The following is a 19,755-nucleotide window of genomic DNA, read 5'->3' as shown; positions in this document are numbered from 1 at the left end:
ATTTCTAACCTAGAAGTGACAAAAGCATGGTGCATCATTTTTGGACAGAAAGTTTCTGATTTTTGCAATGTTACGTAGATGGAAAAAAGCTGTCCTTGAAATGGTCTTGATATGTTCTTCAAAAGAGAGATCAGGGTCCAGAGTAACGCCGAGGTCCTTCACAGTTTTATTTGAGATGACTGTACAACCATTAAGATTAATTGTCAGATTCAACAGAAGATCTCTTTGTTTCTTGGGACCTAGAACAAGCATCCTGTTTTATCCGAGGTAGAAAGTTTGCTGCCATCCACTTCCTTATGTCTGAAACACATGCTTCTAGCGAGGGCAATTTTGGGGCTTCCACCATGTTTCATTGAAATGTACAGCTGTGTATCATCCCATAGCAGTGAAAGTTCCGCTAGTGAAAACAACAGCGGTCCTGAACAGCAAATTTACAGTTGATTTGTCAGAGGACAAACCATCCACAGAGACAAACTGATATCTTTCCGACAGATAAGATCTAAACCAGGCCAGAACTTGACCTGTCCAATTTGGGTTTCCAATCTCTCCAGTGGTGATCGATGGTATCAAAAGCAGCACTAAGGTCTAGGAGCACGAGGACAGATGCAGAGATCCATTCATGTCATTTACCACCTTCACAGTGCCGTCTCCTATGATCTAAAACCAGACTGAAGCATTTCATATACATTGTTTGTCTTCAGGAAGGCAGTGAGTTGCTGAGCAACAGCCTTTTCCAGGCCTAGTTTTTTATATTTTCTGGGTCAAGGTTGGCTTTTTCAAGAGAGGCTTTATTACTGCCACTTTTAGTGAGTTTGGTACACATCCGGTGGATAGCGTTTATTATGTTCAACATCAAGCACAGCATCAGTAGTTTAGTTGGAATAGGGTCCAGTAAGCCAGGCCTGATTATTTTCATCACCCACCTGCTTCTTGATCCAGCATCCCACTACCAGACTCACCCTGAGCTTTGAAGGAATACTTTAAGGAGAGTCTGTAATTTGCTTTCTAATAATCATAATTTTTTCTCAAAGAAGTTCTCAGTCATCCCCTACCAGCCCTTCACAGTACCTAATTTTGGATTGTTCTTATTGTCCTCAATTGGAAGCTTAGAGCAAAAGCTGAGTTTTTCAGCAGCCTGCTTCTTTTACTACCAGGGAGCTAGTTTCTTATGAGAAATGTTTTTAGTTTTTAGTACATCAGCAAGGTTAAATTGAGTTCCTCAGTTAGGTGGTTAACTGATTTTTGTCCTCTGGTGTCATTGGGTAGACAGAGGGAATCTGGAAGGACATCAAGGAATCTTTGTGTTGTCCTTGGTTACCTGTATACCTGTATACCTGTATCACAGTACCAAAGCGTAATAATACTTATGATACCAACATTTTAGAATACTGTAGTACCGTTTTCATATAATACTATTCACTTTTTCGGCCCTACCAATCTAAAGAAACCCACTGGCGCCTGTTGTAAAATGTTTCTAAAGTCAGTTTTAGTTCAGTTGAATTTTTGAAGCAACAGCAACTCGTCTCTTGTATGCATCGGTCCAATGTCCAGTTCACTTTCATGCGCATATCAGATGTGATCAGCCAGCCACATCCCCTACCAGCCCTCATCCACCTGCTTCTCTCAGCATCCCCTACCAGTCCTCACCCACCTGCTTCTCTCAGCATCCTCTACCAGTCCTCACCCACCTGCTTCTCTCAGCATCCCCTACCAGCCCTCACCCACCTGCTTCTCTCAGCATCCTCTACCAGTCCTCACCCACCTGCTTCTCTCAGCATCCTCTACCAGTCCTCACCCACCTGCTTCTCTCAGCATCCCAGCATCTCAGCCACCTGCTTCTCTCAGCATCCCCTCAACAGCATCCCCTCACCCACCTGCTTCTCTCAGCATCCCCTACCAGTCCTCACCCACCTGCTTCTCTCAGCATCCTCTACCAGTCCTCACCCACCTGCTTCTCTCAGCATCCTCTACCAGTCCTCACCCACCTGCTTCTCTCAGCATCCCCTACCAGCCCTCATCCACCTGCTTCTCTCAGCATCCCCTACCAGTCCTCACCCACCTGCTTCTCTCAGCATCCCCTACCAGCTCTCACCCACCTGCTTCTCTCAGCATCCCCTACCAGTCCTCACCCACCTGCTTCTCTCAGCATCCTCTACCAGTCCTCACCCACCTGCTTCTCTCAGCATCCCCTACCAGCTCTCACCCACCTGCTTCTCTCAGCATCCTCTACCAGCCCTCACCCACCTGCTTCTTTCAGCATCCACTACCAGCCCTCACCCACCTGCTTCTCTCAGCATCCTCTACCAGCCCTCACCCACCTGCTTCTCTCTGTCTGCCCTCCCTGCACATCTATTCCTCCATCAGTTTTGTAAATATAATATAGCCTTGTGTGTGTGTGTGTGTGTGAACTGAAGAGTAGGTTTCATGCTGTTTTCTTCTTACTGACACAATGACATGCAGATTGTTATGCATGTATATTCCTTACTCCAATTCCGCCAGCGAATCACAGGTAGACCATTGCAAATATGAGAAATCACCCATTCTATGTTATACATTGAACAGTGTGACGTTAAATTCAGTATGTGTTGTATTGAGTAGAAGTGTGAACATCAGTCACAGATTGGTTGTGTAGCACATGAGCATAACACCCCCCCCCCCTCCCAATACTACTTGGTATCGTGACGACACTAGACTTTACAGACGTACCACATAGGACATAGTAGCAAGAGTTTTAATTACAACCTATACTGTTTTTTTTTCTAAGCTGTCATTTTCCTGTTTTGGAGCATCTAACAGCTCAGTAACTGTTGATTGTAAAAGCTCTGTGGCTTAACCCTGACCACACTCTGAGTGCGTTCGTGGCGGTCTTTGTGGACGTGTCCTTCTGAGCTTATGCAATACATGTTCCCTCCTAGTGTAGAGGACCAGTTATCCACGCTCACACTGCACCTGCGCTACAATTGCTAAGCGGGTTGGAACAAATTATTTTCCAATCGTTTCGTTCTGAACAGAACCATTTATTTATTTTTTTCATTCCACTATTCTAACCAGAAAAATAAAGTTCTGAACCGGTTCAAAACCCCCAAAAAGTACCGGTTTACATTGTTCCTTTTTAAACCTCAAATACATAGGGCGTGAGATACAACTGACATCTTTCAGGTGGGGAGAGGGTGGAGCATGAGTCTTGACTTGAAGCGCTGGTCATCTTGACACATGTTATCTGAATTAGATTACATTATAGTATCCTTAACTAGCATTGAAAGAGTTAAATTCTTCTCTAATTAAAAATTTCTCTCCCTAATTTCTGAATCACAGTTGTAACATCGTCAGCATTCTACAGTAACCTATGCAGTGGCAGGTAGCACTGACAGGCAGACACTGGAACATGTTTCTGAGTGACAGAGTGAGGGCTTTGCATAGACGCTAAAAACTGTCACATGAATAGAGCTTTGATGCGATTTTTGTGGGACTAGGAAAAAAATGGCCAGAACGTAAAAGAACGGCATTAACCGGTTCCCATATGTTTAAAATAACGGTTCTGTTTCAGAACAGTATAAATGTAAAATAATTGTTATTTTAACATATCCCTGAACCGGTTTCAACCCCTGTTGCTAAATTACTTAATTCCTGGATCTATTCAAATATAGCCAATGGGTCATTACTTTCTATCTTTGACTTTTATAAGCTGTCTGCTGTTTTTTATGTCTTATGAGCAAAATCTGTAACAAAGGAAAGTGCTTGGCTTGTTCCTTTCTAAACAGGATCCAGTTTATTGCTCTTATAATGCAGTCTAGCCTTAATGTGGGCACTTCCTTTTAGTTTTTAATAAAACATGGTCTCTCTCTCTCTCTCCATAAAGGATCTAAAACTCTGCTGGTTAGCAGCATCTTTAATGACAGTCTGCCCGGTAACAAACTCTGTATATTTTCTCTTCTAGGATGATATTCTGACTGTGATTCGCCGAGTGGATGAAAACTGGGCAGAGGGAATGCTGGGGGATAAAATAGGAATCTTCCCCATATCATATGTCGAGGTAAGCGAAATGGTCCTCCAGGTGTTAACCGGAGCGTCCCTGATATGTCCAGGGGACCATTTTACCTCAGGAAGAGGTTGGAAAATGCTGAGTGTGTTAGTGCTATCATTTTTTCTTTATTGGACATCTTGCAAAATGTGCACATTAGTGCTCTCTCTGCTCTCCCCTGTTGCTTCGCCCCTGAAAACGGTCAAAATATATTTCACCAAAGTACTAAACATGCCAGTAGATTTACTGCTGATTGGGCATCCTGAGGTGATTCACTGTCCTACTAAAGCCTCACTGATCACTGCTGTTTTAGTAGAGAACTGTCTGCTGGGATGATGAACCTTACCTGTGTAATAGACCTGAAACATAACTGGAGAATGTAGAAGTAACATGCAGAAGTAACTAGTGGCACTATGAGAACCTTTTAGAACATCATTTCTCTCTTAATGGAGGAGCATGGTAGAGAGAAACACAGGAGTGGGCGGAGACATGTCATAAAAGGAAGCACAATTTGAGGAAGGCAAGACCTCTTTCCGTGTGAATTCTTTTGTGAAGGTAATCTTTGACTGATGTCGAAATTGACATTCTTAGAAGCAGAGGAGGAGAAAAAGGCCCTATTTATGTGACAGATTTTTAGGTTTGTCTAATATCCCGTCGGGGGCGTCTTTGAAGGGAATGGATGTGAAACCATTCGTGCATATACAATTGGCTGTGTTTTCACAGCAAGAGAAATACTATGTTTTCCTCCAGGGAAGACATTTTTCACTCGTGTCTCGCACACATTACACAAATATCCAAATGATGAGCACTGTGCATTCAGCATATGTCACACAGTAAATATCTTTTTAAAAGAAAATATGAACAATTCTGGCACTGTCATAGAGGACAAACTCAAATCTAGGTCTTGCATAACCACACTTGATTATGGATGGGGAGTTCTGTCTGTGCAGTGATTCTATACTGATACCCGTTCTATATTTGGCTGTATATACTTGGCTGTACATCTGATCTCGTGCTACGTGTATACACGGGACCATTTGGTGAACCCAGCTTAGCACTGCCTCTCCTCAGGATTGGTGTGAAAATTCTCCGCTTTGATGTTCTAAGTAGAGGAAGAGCAGCTCGGGGCTATCTGTGTCGTGGAGTGCTCCCTCGTCCTCCCTGTGATTAGCTAAACCCCTTTTAGTGTTCCTCCTTTGATTCCTGCCTCACACGAAAGAGGCCGTGAAGGCCTGCAGTCTCCTCCGCACGCTGGCTGCCTGAAAACCCTCCACTTCCCCTGAGCCCAAGGTCCTCTCTCAACCCCCTGGCACTGGCTGCATTCTCAGCACACTGCTTTCTCCCATCAGATAACGGCAAAGGCTGGTTTTCACTACGGCTAGTTTCATTATGAGGAGTGACAGCTTTCATTATCATATTAACAACTCCCTTTCTCTCCTATCTACCCCTCCACATCCTGCTCTCCATGTTCTCCCTTCACCTTTTCCCACCTTCCCTTCCCTATATCATCCTGTTCCCTCTTTCTGTAGTTTAACTCTGCGGCCCGCCAGCTGATTGAGTTAGACAAGCCTGGGGACTCCAGTGGGGAATCTGGCGAGGGGGCCTCGTCAGGCCCCCAGAGTAACGGGGGCCCCCACCGGGCCGGGGAGAAGAAGAACAGTAAGAAGCGCCACTCGTTCACCTCCCTCACCATGTCCCACAAGCCCTGTCTGGCCCCGCCCCCCCAGAGACACTCCATGGAGATCAGTGGGCCGGTCCTCATCAGCTCTTCCAACCCCACGGCAGCCGCACGCATCAGCGAGATCAGCGGAGGACTGTCCTGCAGCGCACCCTCACAGGTGAGATAGGAGGGAGAGGGAGCTACTGCTTTCCCTCTTGTCCAGTGTCTTTGTACAGTTTGGTTAGGGGCCTTGTATTCAACGAGGAAGCCACTAAATCGAGAGACCCTTATGTCTGAAGCACTCTTGTATATGATGAATGGAATTAATTTACCCAGAACATAAAGTCTATTGTACCTAGTAATGAATTCCTCCACAATTTACTGTAGAATTTTGTTCTGAACAACCCCCTTAAAAAACAGAATTGTAAAAACTGTCATGTTGGCCAGCAAAACAGCTCATTTGTCAATGGGTGGGTGTCTGTACTATGGACTAGTGTATAATCACTGCCATTGATTTCGTGGGATAGATGATGATGGACTTGTCACTCTGTCACCAGATCTGTCATAACCCTCAGTGTGTGTCCTTCTTCCTGTCCATGTCGGCTCCACACTGTCCATCTGGGCTTGTTAATCAGGCGTAATGAGTGAGGAACCGAGGGAAACTATGTGCACTAAAGGCGCTCACGCAACAAACAAGAAGCAGATTCCACACTCTTGTTTTCATCAGATATTTTTGTTCCCCCGATAAAGATTCCCACTCTCCTTATGTCAGCAATTACCCCCCCCTCTCCCCACGTCATGCAGAACAGGCCAAGGCTTCGTCCAAGCGTTTGAAATTAAGGCTGCGTGACTCCACTCGCCCGCAAAAAAAGACTCCAGCTTAGCCCCCGAGGTTTCCACAGCAACCTCGGAATGGCAACCACTCACAGCTGCTCCGTGGTTGTCAGGCTCTGTAGCAAGAGAGAGAGGGTGGGGTGGCTGGGGGCTTGACAGAGGCAGGCAGGCAGACAGTTTAGCAGGAAGACAGGCACGCAGACTATAAGATTGACAGACAGATGATTAGTTAGCGTGTCAGGCAGGCTGAAGCGTTTTGTGACTGACGGGGGGCTGTGAGAACCTTCAGTAGGTTGCTTAGTTTTTTTCCTTCCATTTTCTCTCCAGTGGAGAACAGCGTAGAGGAGCATTGAGACGACAGCTGCCTCACCCCAGCCTGCTTGGTATACAGAGTAGGGACTTCTATACTGACAATGCCAATGAGCATACATTCTCTTCACATGACGGTTAAATGTTGACTTCATTTCATGAGTATTATTTTGGTTTGAATGACACTATATATACAAAAAGTATATATATATACTCACCCTCCAAAGAGTGAATTTGTCTATTTCAGCCACACCTGTTGCTGTCAGGTGTATATATCTGAGCACACAGCCATGCAATCTCCATAGACACACATTGGCAGTAGAATGGCCTTACTGAACGTAGCACAAGGATGCCGCCTTTCCAACAAATCAGTTTGTCAAATGTCTGCCCTGCTATATCTGCCCTGGTCAACTGTAAGTGTTATTGGGAAGTGGAAACATCTAGAGACAACAACGGCTCAGCCGTGAAGTGATAAGACACACAAACTCACAGAACCGGAACGGCAAGTTCTGAAGCGTGTAGCGTGTAAAAATCTGCTGTCGGTTGCAATACTAACTACCAAGTTCCAAACTGTCTCTGGAAGCAACGTCAGCGCAATAACTGTTCGTCGGGAGCGTCATGAAATGGGTTTCCATGGCCGAGCAGCCACACACAAGCCTAAGATCACCATGCGCAATGCCAAGCGTCGGCTGGAGTGGTGTAAAGCTTGGACTGGAGAAGTATGTTTTCTGGAGTGATGAATCACGCTTCACCATCTTGCAGTCTGACGGACAAATCTGGGTTTGTCGGGATGCCAGGAAAATGCTAATTGCCCCAATGTATAGTGCCAACTAAAGTTTTGGTGAAGGAATAATGATCTGGGGCTGTTTTTCATGGTCCGGGCTAGGCCTCGTAGTTCCAGTGAAGGGACATCTTAACGCTACAGCATACAATGACATTCTAGATGATTCTGTGCTCCAACTTTGTGGGAACAGCCCCTTGCACAAAGTGAGGTCCATGCAGAAATAGTTTGTTGAGATTGGTGTGGAAGAACTTGAACTGCGCGCCTGGCCTAATTGCCCAACATCAATGCTCAACCGCACGAATGCTCGTGGCTTCTTGAAAGCCTTCCCAGTAGAGTGGAGGCTGTTATGGCAGCAAAGGAGGGACCAACTCCATTCTTTTTTTACGAGATGTTCGATGAACAGGTGTCCACATACTTTTGGTCATGTAGTGTATCTTAAAAAATGTGACTTTTCTTTACCTATTAAACCAACATGGCTTTATAGTCTGTCGTTTGACAGCATTCAGTGGTCTCCCTCGTAGTCCCCGGCCTTTTCTGACTGTTGCAGCAGTCAGAAATTGAGCATTTATTTTGGAGGGTGTGATTCTCTTCTTGGTTATATTTTGAGTAGGAGAATAGAATGTACTATTTGAGTGTCTTCTCGCTGTCTCACCCCCTTGGGCATTGGGCTGCAACACATTTCAGACACACTAACATGCTTTACCCACAGCTTCTCCTGGGAAACAGCATTCTCACAAATCCTTTCTCCAACTGCTGGCATTCCTCAGTGTGTGTGTGCTGACCGTTTCTCCAGAAACTGTCTGAGTGTTTTTGTGCATCCATATACCTTTTCATTTCGGGATGATCCAGCTCTCATTATAGCCTTGGCCACACGGGGAGGGGAGAATGATGTATTTTAAACTCTTCAGACTTTATCTGCCCTCATTATGAACGAGACACACTCTTTATTATAAAACCTCCGTTCCCACCTGGGAGGTGAGCCTGCTCTTTGAAATAGGCGCTGTACGACTCACGATGGTTTGATTTCTAGATTAATGGGCTTAATAAAAACACATAAAGATGGAGAGAGACCCCAGGTGGAATCTGTGACTTGGCCTCTCGCCTCTCGCTCCTTCAAAGCAGACTGAAAAACAACAATGGGAAGCAGTTGTTGCCCGGGGGGCCAGAGGGAGGGAGTGTATGGAAATGAACACGCCCTCTGTCCACTGTTTTATTTCAGAGGGAATGGACTTGAAGAGACTGTTGACTAAAGGAGCCTGTAGTGTATGAAAACAGAACTGCTACTCTTTTAATGTGTTGTAAATTGGAAACACTGTTACGTTGTAACTGATGTGCTGTACACATACACTCACATATATGCGGCTCATACACATATAGCTAAATGCTCAACACAGATATAGCCTAGTACAGTACTGCAAGTGTGGGTACTGCAGCCCCTCACGATGAGACTGTTTCTGTGGCCGTCTTGCCTCATTGCACCTTCCCCTGCTACAAAGTTGATTTGAGTTTGACGTGGGTCCTCGGTAATGATTTACCTTTCGGCTGCTCTGCTCTGTCTGGGGCAGTCATGCTTGACTTGCGGGGAGGAAAGGGTACAAGGAGACATTGTGTATCCAACAGTATTGCCCTGTGAGTCAGTGTCATGCAACGTGTGAGTCAGTGTCACGCAATGCGTGAATCACTGTGGTTCACTCTCTCTCAGCAAGGGGCCTCAGCAGTTATCCGTCTTCACCCGGCCAATGGAAACTTGTTCTTGACAGTCATATGACCTCACCCAGCCAAGCGTGTCATCAGGACACCAGCACAGCTTGACTTAGCCAATTGGCTCCATCGCTGTGAAGGCGACATTTCATTTCAATGTGACATTTTAAGGCCATGTGTGACATGTTTTAGAGACTGGGTTGGGTAGGTTACTTTCTAAATGTAATCTGTTAATTACGAGTTACCTGTCAAATTGTTATCAGTAATGTAACTTTAGGATTACCCAAACTCAGTAATGTAAATTGATGACTTTCCCTATAAGAGGTATTAGAAGAAGACAAAAGGGATCCATCAAATGCATTTGGTGTGTCATCATAGTGGTCTCTGACTTGTGGTTAGACTCGCTCAGGTGGAAAAAGTCAGCCTTTTTTCAATGCTGACTTGAACGTCATTGAGAACAGAAATGTGTCAATATATTATTTCGCGAACATCCTTTCTGAATTGAAAAGTAATTCAATAAGGAATCATCTAGTTTTTCAAAAGTATCTCTAATCTGATTACAATATTTGTGCTGGTAATGTAACTGGGTACTGTTTTTTTTTAGGTTTTTTTGTAATCCGATTGCATGTAATCAGTTACTCCCCAACCCTGTTTAGAGATTAAATAACTAGTCGGTCAGATCAAACATAAGTCTTCTGCCCATGTGAGACTGGATGCGAGGAGACAGACTAGCACAAATGGAGGGTTGCAACTATCGTTGAAATACCATAGTTGTTCTAGCACACGGTCCTGTGCTCTGTGTGTAATGCTATTATATTGTAGCAGTAGTGGTGGTATTGAGGAAGTTGTCTGACTTTGTCCATCCTCAACAGGTACACATCTGCACAGCTGGACTCATAGTGACCCCTCCCCCCAGCAGTCCTGTTACTACGGCAACTGTCTTCACGTTTCCCCCAGAGACGAGCTACACATCCATCCCTGTGGTAGGTGGAGTTCTCTCTTCAACTGAAACTACACTACGGGGCCTCTAATACTGGCTTTAAAATATTTTTAATTGGCCCATGGCACTTCACTTACATCAGATTCCTCTTAAAACGGAACCTGCATACAGTAGCTTATGTAGCTTATGGGCGTCTGCTGCCATGGCTGTGCCGTGTTCAGCGGAGTGTGGGGAAGGGTGTGTGGCTGTGTTGCTATGTGGTACTGCTGAGAATGTATACATAAAGGTTGAGCTCTCCGCTTCAATGGAGAACTCTACATGATGTTTCTGTACAGATGATTTCTCTGGCCTGCAGGCAATCTAATTATCTCCGCTCTAGTGTCGGTAACACACACACACACACACACACACACGTAGGCCCTTCTGAGTGCTGTGCCACTCCCTCCCCCATTGCTCCATAGTAGTTATGTCTGTCTGCTCCTCAGGCCTGTTAATGTCAAGTTGAGACACATTTATCTTGTTCCTTGTTTATTTCTCTGCAGATACAGTGCCGTCAAAGTATTCATACCCCTTGACTTATTCCACATTTTGTTCAGCCTGAAATCCATTTTTGTTTCTGTTTCACCTATCTACACGCAATACCCCATAATGACGGTGAAAACATGTTTTTCGAAATGTTTGAAAATGTATTGAAAATGAAATATCTCATTTCCATAAGGATTCACACATGAGTCAATGCTTTATCACCTTTGGTGGCGATTGCAGCTTTGAGTCATCTTGGGTATTTCTGTTTCATCTTTGAGTCATCTTGGGTATGTCTGTTTCAGCTTTGAGTCATCTTGGGTATGTCTGTTTCAGCTTGCACATCTGGATTTGGGGATTTTCTTCCTTGCAGATTTTCTCAAGCTTTGTTAAGTTAGATGGGAAGTGGCTGTGAACCGCAATCTTCAAGTCTTTCCACAGATTTTCATTGCGATTCAAGTCTGGGCTTTGGCTTTGCAACTCAAGGACTTTCACATTCTTGTTCTGAAGCCATTCCAGCGTTGCTTTGGTTTATGCTTAGGGTCATTGTCCTGTCGGAACGTAAATCTTCACCCCCAGTCTGTTTGCACTGTGAAGCAGGTTCTCATCAAGATTTTGCCTGTATATAAGCTCCATTCATTGTTCCCTCTATCCTTACCAGTCTCCCAGTCCCAGTTGCTGAAAAGAATCCCCATGGCATGATGCTGCCACCACCATACTTCACGGTAGTGGTGGTGTTAGACGGGTGATGAGCTGTGCCTGGCTTTCTCCAGACATAGCGCTTTGCATTCAGGCCAAATATCTTTACAAAATTATCATCGGAAGACAGTCTTTCACGTGCCTTTTTTGCAAACTCCAGGCGTGCTGTAATGTGCCTTTTTCTCGGGAGTGGCTTCCGTCTGGCCACTCCCATAAAGCCCAGATTGGTGTAGTGCTGTAGAGACTGTTGTCCTTCTGGCAGGTTCTTCCATCTCAGCCAAGGAACTCTGTAGTTCTGTCAGTGGCCATTGGGTTCTTGGTCACCTCCCTGAACAAGGTCCTTCTTGCCCGGTTGCTCAGTTTGGTTTTGACGTCTGGGTACTTACATATTTTTATCATTTCCCAGTGATGGAAACCATGGTGCGCTTGGAAACTTTCAACACTCTAGAAATGGTTAAACCCTTCTCCAGATGTAAGCCTCATCACAATTCTATCTCAGAGATCTACAGACTTCATGGTGTAGTGTCTGCTCTGACATGCACTGTCAACTGTGGGACCTTGTAGACCGGTGTGTTTCTTTCTAAATCATGTCCAAACTGAATTGGCCACAGGTGGAATCCAATCAAATTGTAACGACAACAAGGGTGATCAAAGGAAATTGGATGCACCTGAGCTCAATTTGGAGTGTCATAACAAAGGGGTCTGAATAATTATGTAAATTAGATGGTTCTGTGTTTCATTTTAAATAACTGAGCTAAAATGTCTAAACGTGTTTTCATTTTTGTCATTATGGGATATTGTGTGTAGATGGGTGAGAAAATCCATTTGGAATTCAGGCTGTAACAAGAAAATGGGTATAACTACTTTCTGAAGTCACTGTACATGGATAGTTACACATGTTTAGAAGAAACCCACCTCTTTCTCAGTACACCAATGTGTCTGTGTATGATTGTGTAATAGTTGTTTAGGTCTGGTTTCTGTCCCGTTAGAGGCAGAACAAGTAGAGCCCAGTGGAATCTGCTCACTGCGGGCCTGTGGGCTGAACTATATAATGTTTAAAGAAATGTTTTTACTTTCATATGGTCCTCATTAAACACAGCAATGGATTCACCAGGCCCCAGTGTCATTTCTATAGCAACAAACAAGCAAACAAGCATGCTGGAGATTCCTTCTCAGATCTCAGGGGAAGTTGGGGACAAGACCAAACCTCTGTGTCAAGTGATACTCTCCCTCATTGAACAGAGTAAATGATATCCCTCTTTCACTGACCAGTTTCTCTCATTATGTAACACCTAGGTTAAAAGGCCAGGGGTGGGCCTCCCGAGTGGCGCAGTGATCTAAGGCACTGCATCGCAGTGCTAGAGGCGTCACTACAGACCCGGGTACAATCCCAGGCTGTGTCACAACCGGCTGTGATCGGGAGACCCATAGGGCAGCGCACAATTGTCCCAGCGTCATCCGGGTTAGCGGAGGGTTTGGCCGGGGGTGCTTTACTTGGCTCATTGTGCTCTAGCGACTCCTTGTGGCGGGCCAGGCACCTGCAGGCTGACCTCTGTTGTCAGTGGAACGGTGTTTTCTCTGACACATTGGTGCGGCTGGCTTCCAGGTGACGGGGGGTGCTGCTAAGAAGCGCAGTTTGGCGGGTCATGTTTCAGAGGACTCAAGACCCCCCCCCCCAAGAGCTATAACAGTAATATAACACTGTCATGTTGCGCTAAAGGCAGTGAATTGTTTATTTGTGGTTCCGGTCTTTCTTTCGGCTCCAAACAAAGATGTTTTTGTATGTGAGAGATTTGATTCAAGCTCACTGTAAACTGTTCTAATATGCTGTCTAATCTCTTTCAGACTGTCGTTGTTGATGTTTGTTGTTTTTCATTGACAGGATGCTCGCCCTCCTCCCCCGCCGCCTCCACCACAATCCTCAGCGGTGGGAGCAGCCTCCTCGTTGGCTGCCAGTCAGAGACCCTCCCCTAGCACTAGCGAACAGAGTGGGCGGCAAAGACCCACAGTGTGAGTACACACACACACAGATGCATGTAACACTCTTCCACGTATAAAGTACAAGCACGCTAATCCCGAGAGAACATGCAGTGAAACAGCAGGTTCCACACATGGCTAGGGCATGGGTCCTTCTGGGTGGGTTCTGGGAGTTCTCCAAGCCTCTGAATGACCCCTAAGCTGTCAGTGTGGAGCACCAGAGGTTGACCCAGAGTTCCGTTGACGGATGAAAGGGCAACACCTGTGGGGGACAGTCTCATGGGTCCTGTCTGTCACCTTTGACCCCTGGCCCCTCACATCATTACTCCTCTGAGACTCCAGACACCTGATTGGAATTAAATACGGCCCACCACCCCAAAGCGTGTATCTGTCCGTGTGTCTACATTTTTCTTTATTTCCCCTCCCCTGACACCAGTGAAAGTGTCTATGCTGTTTTTTAGCAGTGGTTCTTTAAAGCCTCTGAGGTTCCTGGAGACATGCCTTTCCCACTCCCTTTACAGCACCTCCGTGGTGCCCTGACCCACATAGCTGTGTCATTCAGAACGTAACCATAGCTTCACTATACTACTGTAGAGGAATGCTGTCTCTTAATGTACTGTAGGAAGATCAGTCCAGAAGGGACTGTCCACCTCTGTCTTCCAGTAAGGGTTTCAGAGAGCGAGAGAGGAGATGTTGACGAACATTCTTTAGACTGTGGTAGGGGGGTAAATTTAGCTCATGTGACAGACTAAATGTTCGAAACACACAACACGTCTTCGTTTGACTCATTTCCTCCTGAGGGTAATTGGACAGTCCCCGTGTGTGTCCATATATGTGTTTGATGTTCCCCGTCTCTCTCGCCTCCTTCTCCAGCTACGTGGCCCTGTTTCCCTACACCCCCCGTAAGGATGATGAGTTGGAGCTGAGGAAGGGAGAGATGTTCCTGGTGCTGGAGCGCTGTCAAGATGGATGGTTCAAAGGCACCTCCATGCACACTGGCAAGATAGGAGTGTTTCCTGGCAATTACATGAGCCCCGTCAGCAGGTCTGACGCAGACATTACACACCCACACACACACACACACTGATTATCTCTGTATATGCAGCGTTCCTAAGGCTCCCCTGCCCTAACCCTTCCTCCCTGTCCTCTGCTTGTCCCATTAGGACGGTGTCCGGCAGCACCCAACCCAAAGCGCCCCTTGCTCTGTGCACCCAGGCTGGGCGAGGGGTCACCATCGTCAGCCCCTCCTCCACTCCTCTGGGGGCCATTGTTCCAGGGCCTGACTTCAACAAGGCCCTCCCCATCTGCCCGGGCCCCGCCCTCTCCAGCCCTTTACCCGCGGGCATGGTGACTGCTGCTCACGTGACAACGGGACAGGCCAAGGTGCTCATGCACATGACGTCCCAGATGACTGTAAACCAGGCACGCAATGCTGTCAGGACAGGTAGGGTCCCCTGGGGGAAGAGGAAGGGTGCAAGCATACATTCTATGTAGCCAGTGTAGGATAGTGTATGTAATTGTGAATTTATGATGAAAGGGGCATATGGTTCTGTGTGTATGGTCTAACCACGTGCCTCTCCTCTGCCCCCAGCTGCATGCCACAGTCAGGACCGGCCCACGGCTGCTGTGACGCCCATCCAGTCACAGACATCTGTAGCCTACCTGGCAGTGTGCCAATCCCAGACCTGTTCCTCCTCCTCCAACCCTGCCCAGGGCTGTGTCCGCGCTGGGGTGGCACTGGGATGTGCTGCTGCCTCCCTCACCCCGCCAAACGTCAGCGCCGCGTCCCTAGATGGCGATGCCCTGCGACAAGTGGCAGTCCTCACCATGCCTGTCGCCCCTGGCAACGGCAACTCCATGTCAGCTAACTCCTCCCTCGCCTGTCGGCTGGACAAGGATGGCAAGGTGGGCACTCGTGATAGCACCCGAGTTGGGATGTGCATCGATCCCTTTCCAAACGATTCTATACGTATCTAGATACTTGGGGTCCGATACCATACAGGAACGATACGTTTTAGTTTGAAACGATGCAATTCGGTTTGATGCATGAACACATTTTCCATTCTAAATTAAAATCTGCTGATGGAGCTCATATATATATATATAGCACAACTTTAGATTTCACCCCTATCTCATAATAAACATTAAGAACACCTGCACTTTCCATGGCAGACTGACCAGGTGAAAGCTGTGATCTCTTATTGATGTCACTTGTTGAATCCACTTAAATCAATGTAGATGAAGGGGAGGAGACAAGTTAATTGAAGAAGGATTTTGAAGCCTTGAGACAATTGAGACATGGATTTTTGTATGCGTGTCATTCGGAGGGATTGATGGGCAAGACAAAAGATTTAAGTGCCTTTGAACGAGGTTTAGTAGTAGGTGCCGGAGCACCGGTTTGTGTCAAGAACTACAATGTTGTTGGGTTTTTTACACAACAGTTTCATGTGTGTATCAAGAGAATGGTCCACCAGCCAACTTAACACAACTGTGGGAAGCATTGGAGTCAACATGGCCAGCATCCCTGTAGAACACTTTCGAATACAGCTGTCCCCATTTAGTCGACTTGTTTGATCGATAATATTGCGCCAGCCATTTTACAAACATTTGAATGCAGAAGGTGACGTGCAGATGTGCCAGATCAGGAATAGGCCTACCTATTGGTCAGCACGCGAAGCTGCGCACGGTTTGGGCTCCCGCGAACCGATGCACTCCATATCTTAAACATTTGAACTGGGGACCGATGCACATCAGTGAATCGTTACATCCCCACAACTTTGCCATCAAGCATTGCTATCTGCAATGGTAGCATATCTCTCACGTTTATATATAGTGTCAAGAAAAGGTGTGTGAACCCTTTGGAATTACCTGGATTTCGGCATAAATTGGTCATCTAAGTCACAACAGATAAACATAGTGTTCTTACAATAATTTGTGTGTTATTAGTTAGTTTATCTTGTATATATTGAATACATCATTTAAACATTCCATTCACAGTGTAGGTTGGAAAAAGAATGGCTAATGACTTCTCCAAAAACTAATTGGAGTCAGCTAACCTGGAGCCCAATCAATGAGACGAGATTGGAGATGTTGGTTAGAGCTGCCTTACCCTATAAAAAACACTCACCATAAGCGTTGCCTGATGTGAAACATGCCTCGAACAAAAGAGATCTCAGAAAACCCTAAATTAAGAGTTGTTGACTTGCATAAAGCTGGAAAGGGTTAAAAAAGTATCTCTGACAGCCGTAATGTTGATCAGTCCACGGTAGGACAACCTGTCCTATAAATGGAGAAAGTTCACCACTGTTGCTACTCCCTAGGAGTGGCCGTCCTGCAAAGATGACTGCAAGGGCACAGTGCAGAATTCTCAATGAGGTTAAGAAGAATCCTAGAGTATCAGCTAAAGACTTACAGAAATCTCTGGAACATGCTAACATCTCTGTTGACAAGTCTACGATACGTAAAACACTAATCAAGAATGGTGTTCATGGGAGGACACCACAGAAGGAAGCCACTGCTGTCCAAAAAAAAACATTGCTGCACTTCTGAAGTTTGCAAAAGTGCACTTGGATGTTCCACAGCGCTACTGGCAAAATATTCTGTGGACAGATGAAACTACAGTTGAGTTGTTTTTCAAGGAACACATATCACTATGTGTGGAGAGAAAAAATGCACAGCACACCAACATCAAAACCTCATCCGAACTGTAAAGTATGTTGAAGGGAGCATCATGGTTTGGGGCTGCGTTGGAGCCTGGACAGCTTGCTATCATCGACGGGAAAATTAATTCCCAAGTTTATCAAGACATTTTTCAGGAGAAGTTTAGTCTGTCTGTCCGCCATTTGAAGCTCAACAGAAGTTGGGTGATGCAACAGGACAACAACCCATAACACCAAAGTAAATCAACAACAGAATGACTTCAACAGAAGACAATACGCCTTCTGGAGTGGCCCATTTAGAGTCCTGACCTCAACCCGATTTGAGATGCCGTGGCATGACCTCGGGAGCAGTTCACACCAAAGAGGAATGGTCCAAAAATCCTCCTGACTGTTGTGCAGGTCTGATTCGCAACTACAGAAAACGTTTGGTTGAGGTTATTGCTGCCAAAAGAGGGTCAACCGGTTATTAAATCCAGGGGTTCATACTTTTCCACCCTGCTCTGTGAATGTTTACACAGTGTGTTCAATAAAGACATGAAAACATATAGATGTTTGTGTTATTAGTTTAAGCAGATTGTTTGTCTTGTTGTGACCTAGATGAAGATCAAATTTTATGACCAATTTATGCAGAAATCTAGGTATTTCCAAAGGGTTCATATACTTTTTCTTGCCACTGTAGCTACTTCTATCATGCCGAGCATATTTGGCTGATGTGAAACACGGCTACAGTGGATTGGTGAAATAGTTCACATTTGCCCGGAGTTTCTGGTGCCCTTGTTTTGAATACCAGGCGCTCAGTATTTTGTTGTTGAACACAGGAGTCATTCCAGTTTATCTTTAGAAACAAATTCTCACACAGAGCTCTGTCTGTTTCACGGGTGGGCCCTGGGAATTGAGTTAGAGAGTGAGAGAAACTCTGCTGGCTGTAGCCCTGGAGCTCTGGCCCTAATGACCATGACAATGGATTATGTTTATGCAGATTTGACTGTCCACACAGTGAGTTCCTGTAAGACAGTCTATATGCAGCTTACACCATTATCAGACAAGTGCATGGTAGTAGCACCGTGAATTGAAATGTTTCTCTCTGTTTCGTTCTTTTGTTCTGCAGAGGGAAAAGAAAGGTATTCTGAAGCTGTTGTCGTCTAACAAGAAGAAGTCTCGCCCCTCTCCCCCCTCATCCCCCACCCTGGAGGCAGAGCAGGCTGCTACGGGGGATGTCTTCCAGGGGGCCATGGGCCCCGACATTACCCCTTCTCCCTCCTCTGCTGGCGTTGTCGTGGGTAACCATGGCCGTGCTGTCCCCTGCCCTGTGGAGCCTGAGTCTACTGCCGCCTCTTCATCCTCCTGTTCCTCAGCCCCGGAGTTAACGCACCGTAAGAGTAGCCCCCTGGACGGATGTGCCCCCATCGCCCCGCCACCTCGCCAGGCATGCTCCTCCCTCACCTCCCAGCAGCACGACGCTCGGCCAATCCTATGCGAGAGGTACAGCATTTCTTATATTGTAGAACAGTGACATTGTTAAAGGTCTGTCTGATGTTGTGATTCTGCTGGAATTGTGGTGTGTGTGTGGCGTCTCTGATCTCCTGTGCTTCTGCAAAGTGTCAGTACAGTATCCCCTCTGATCCCCCCCCCTTCTCAGGTACAGAGTGGTGGTGTCCTACCCCCCTCAGAGTGATGCAGAGCTGGAGCTCAAAGAGGGAGACATAGTGTTTGTCCACAGGAAGAGGGAGGACGGCTGGTTCAAAGGAACACTCCAGAGGAACGGCAGGACCGGACTGTTCCCTGGCAGCTTCGTAGACGGCATCTGACTCACACTTGACCACAGTAGACTGACCGTGACCTGACCATACCATGAACTGACCATCAATGGAACCACATCTGACTTTGTTGTTGCCTTGTTTTGGGATCAAGCTGCGAGCCAACCAGCTGAAGTTGCTAGGGACAGGATGAGATGGGTACATACACAACATTTAAAGTGGTCCTCAAAGTACAGAGGAGAAGAATGATGAAATAATTTAAACTGAGCTGCAGAGGAAGAGGAGCTAGCTGTCAGTTGGAAGCACACTACTCCTGTTGATTTCCTTTTTGTCAGTTATTTATATCTGTAACAATTCAAAACGTTAAATGTGTGCCTTGTACTGTTCCTCACTTTAGTGTATATAAAGAAACAAAGACCAGAGAGTCAGAACTAATAATATGAACTGTTAATAGATGGAAATATGACAAGTTGAAACGTGTTTTTGCGGGGGGGGGGGGGGGGGTGTTCAGTAAAAGATGTGCTTGACCTTTCGAGGTTTAGGGGTTGTAGTCAGCGCCTGTCTTATGACATGTTTCCTACATCACTTTGTGCTCGTCTCTCATTGGCTGCCGTGCTGCATGTTAATATTGCATGGTGTCTCCACTGATTGGCTGTTTGAGCGCAAACGTAAAGAATACAGCAGATGGGAGGAGAATCAGTGATGTTATCATCAGCACATGCAGTGAAGCAAGAAAAGGTGTAGAGGTGGGCCCAATTCCAATCTGATCCCTTGAACATATTATTCTATTGACAGGAAGGTATCAGCTGGATGTCATTAGCTCCATACCCTCTGGTTGGGTAGTTGGAGTTTCTGACATGTCAAACGAATAGATAGGTGTTTGCAATCCAAT

General features: G+C 46.0%; 1 protein-coding gene across 1 annotated transcript in view; it reads left to right on the top strand.

The window, feature by feature from the left end:
* Positions 1-19,362, top strand: part of LOC135556328 (E3 ubiquitin-protein ligase SH3RF1-like) — a 54,076-nt gene extending 34,714 nt beyond the window's left edge. Inside the window, exons 4-12 of the mRNA XM_064989442.1 lie at positions 3,938-4,033; positions 5,551-5,859; positions 10,182-10,292; positions 13,353-13,480; positions 14,321-14,491; positions 14,611-14,891; positions 15,039-15,352; positions 18,215-18,588; positions 18,746-19,362. Coding sequence (XP_064845514.1) covers positions 3,938-4,033; positions 5,551-5,859; positions 10,182-10,292; positions 13,353-13,480; positions 14,321-14,491; positions 14,611-14,891; positions 15,039-15,352; positions 18,215-18,588; positions 18,746-18,914 — 1,953 coding nt within the window. The 3' untranslated portion in view covers positions 18,915-19,362. The remainder of the gene's footprint in view (positions 1-3,937; positions 4,034-5,550; positions 5,860-10,181; positions 10,293-13,352; positions 13,481-14,320; positions 14,492-14,610; positions 14,892-15,038; positions 15,353-18,214; positions 18,589-18,745) is intronic.
* The last annotated feature ends 393 nt before the right edge of the window (positions 19,363-19,755 follow it).

The sequence above is a fragment of the Oncorhynchus masou genome, chromosome 15, assembly GCF_036934945.1.
Source record: "Oncorhynchus masou masou isolate Uvic2021 chromosome 15, UVic_Omas_1.1, whole genome shotgun sequence".
Lineage (NCBI taxonomy): Eukaryota > Metazoa > Chordata > Actinopteri > Salmoniformes > Salmonidae > Oncorhynchus > Oncorhynchus masou.
Note: the sequence above shows the minus strand (reverse complement) of the source record. Positions and strands in the feature narration are given on the sequence as shown.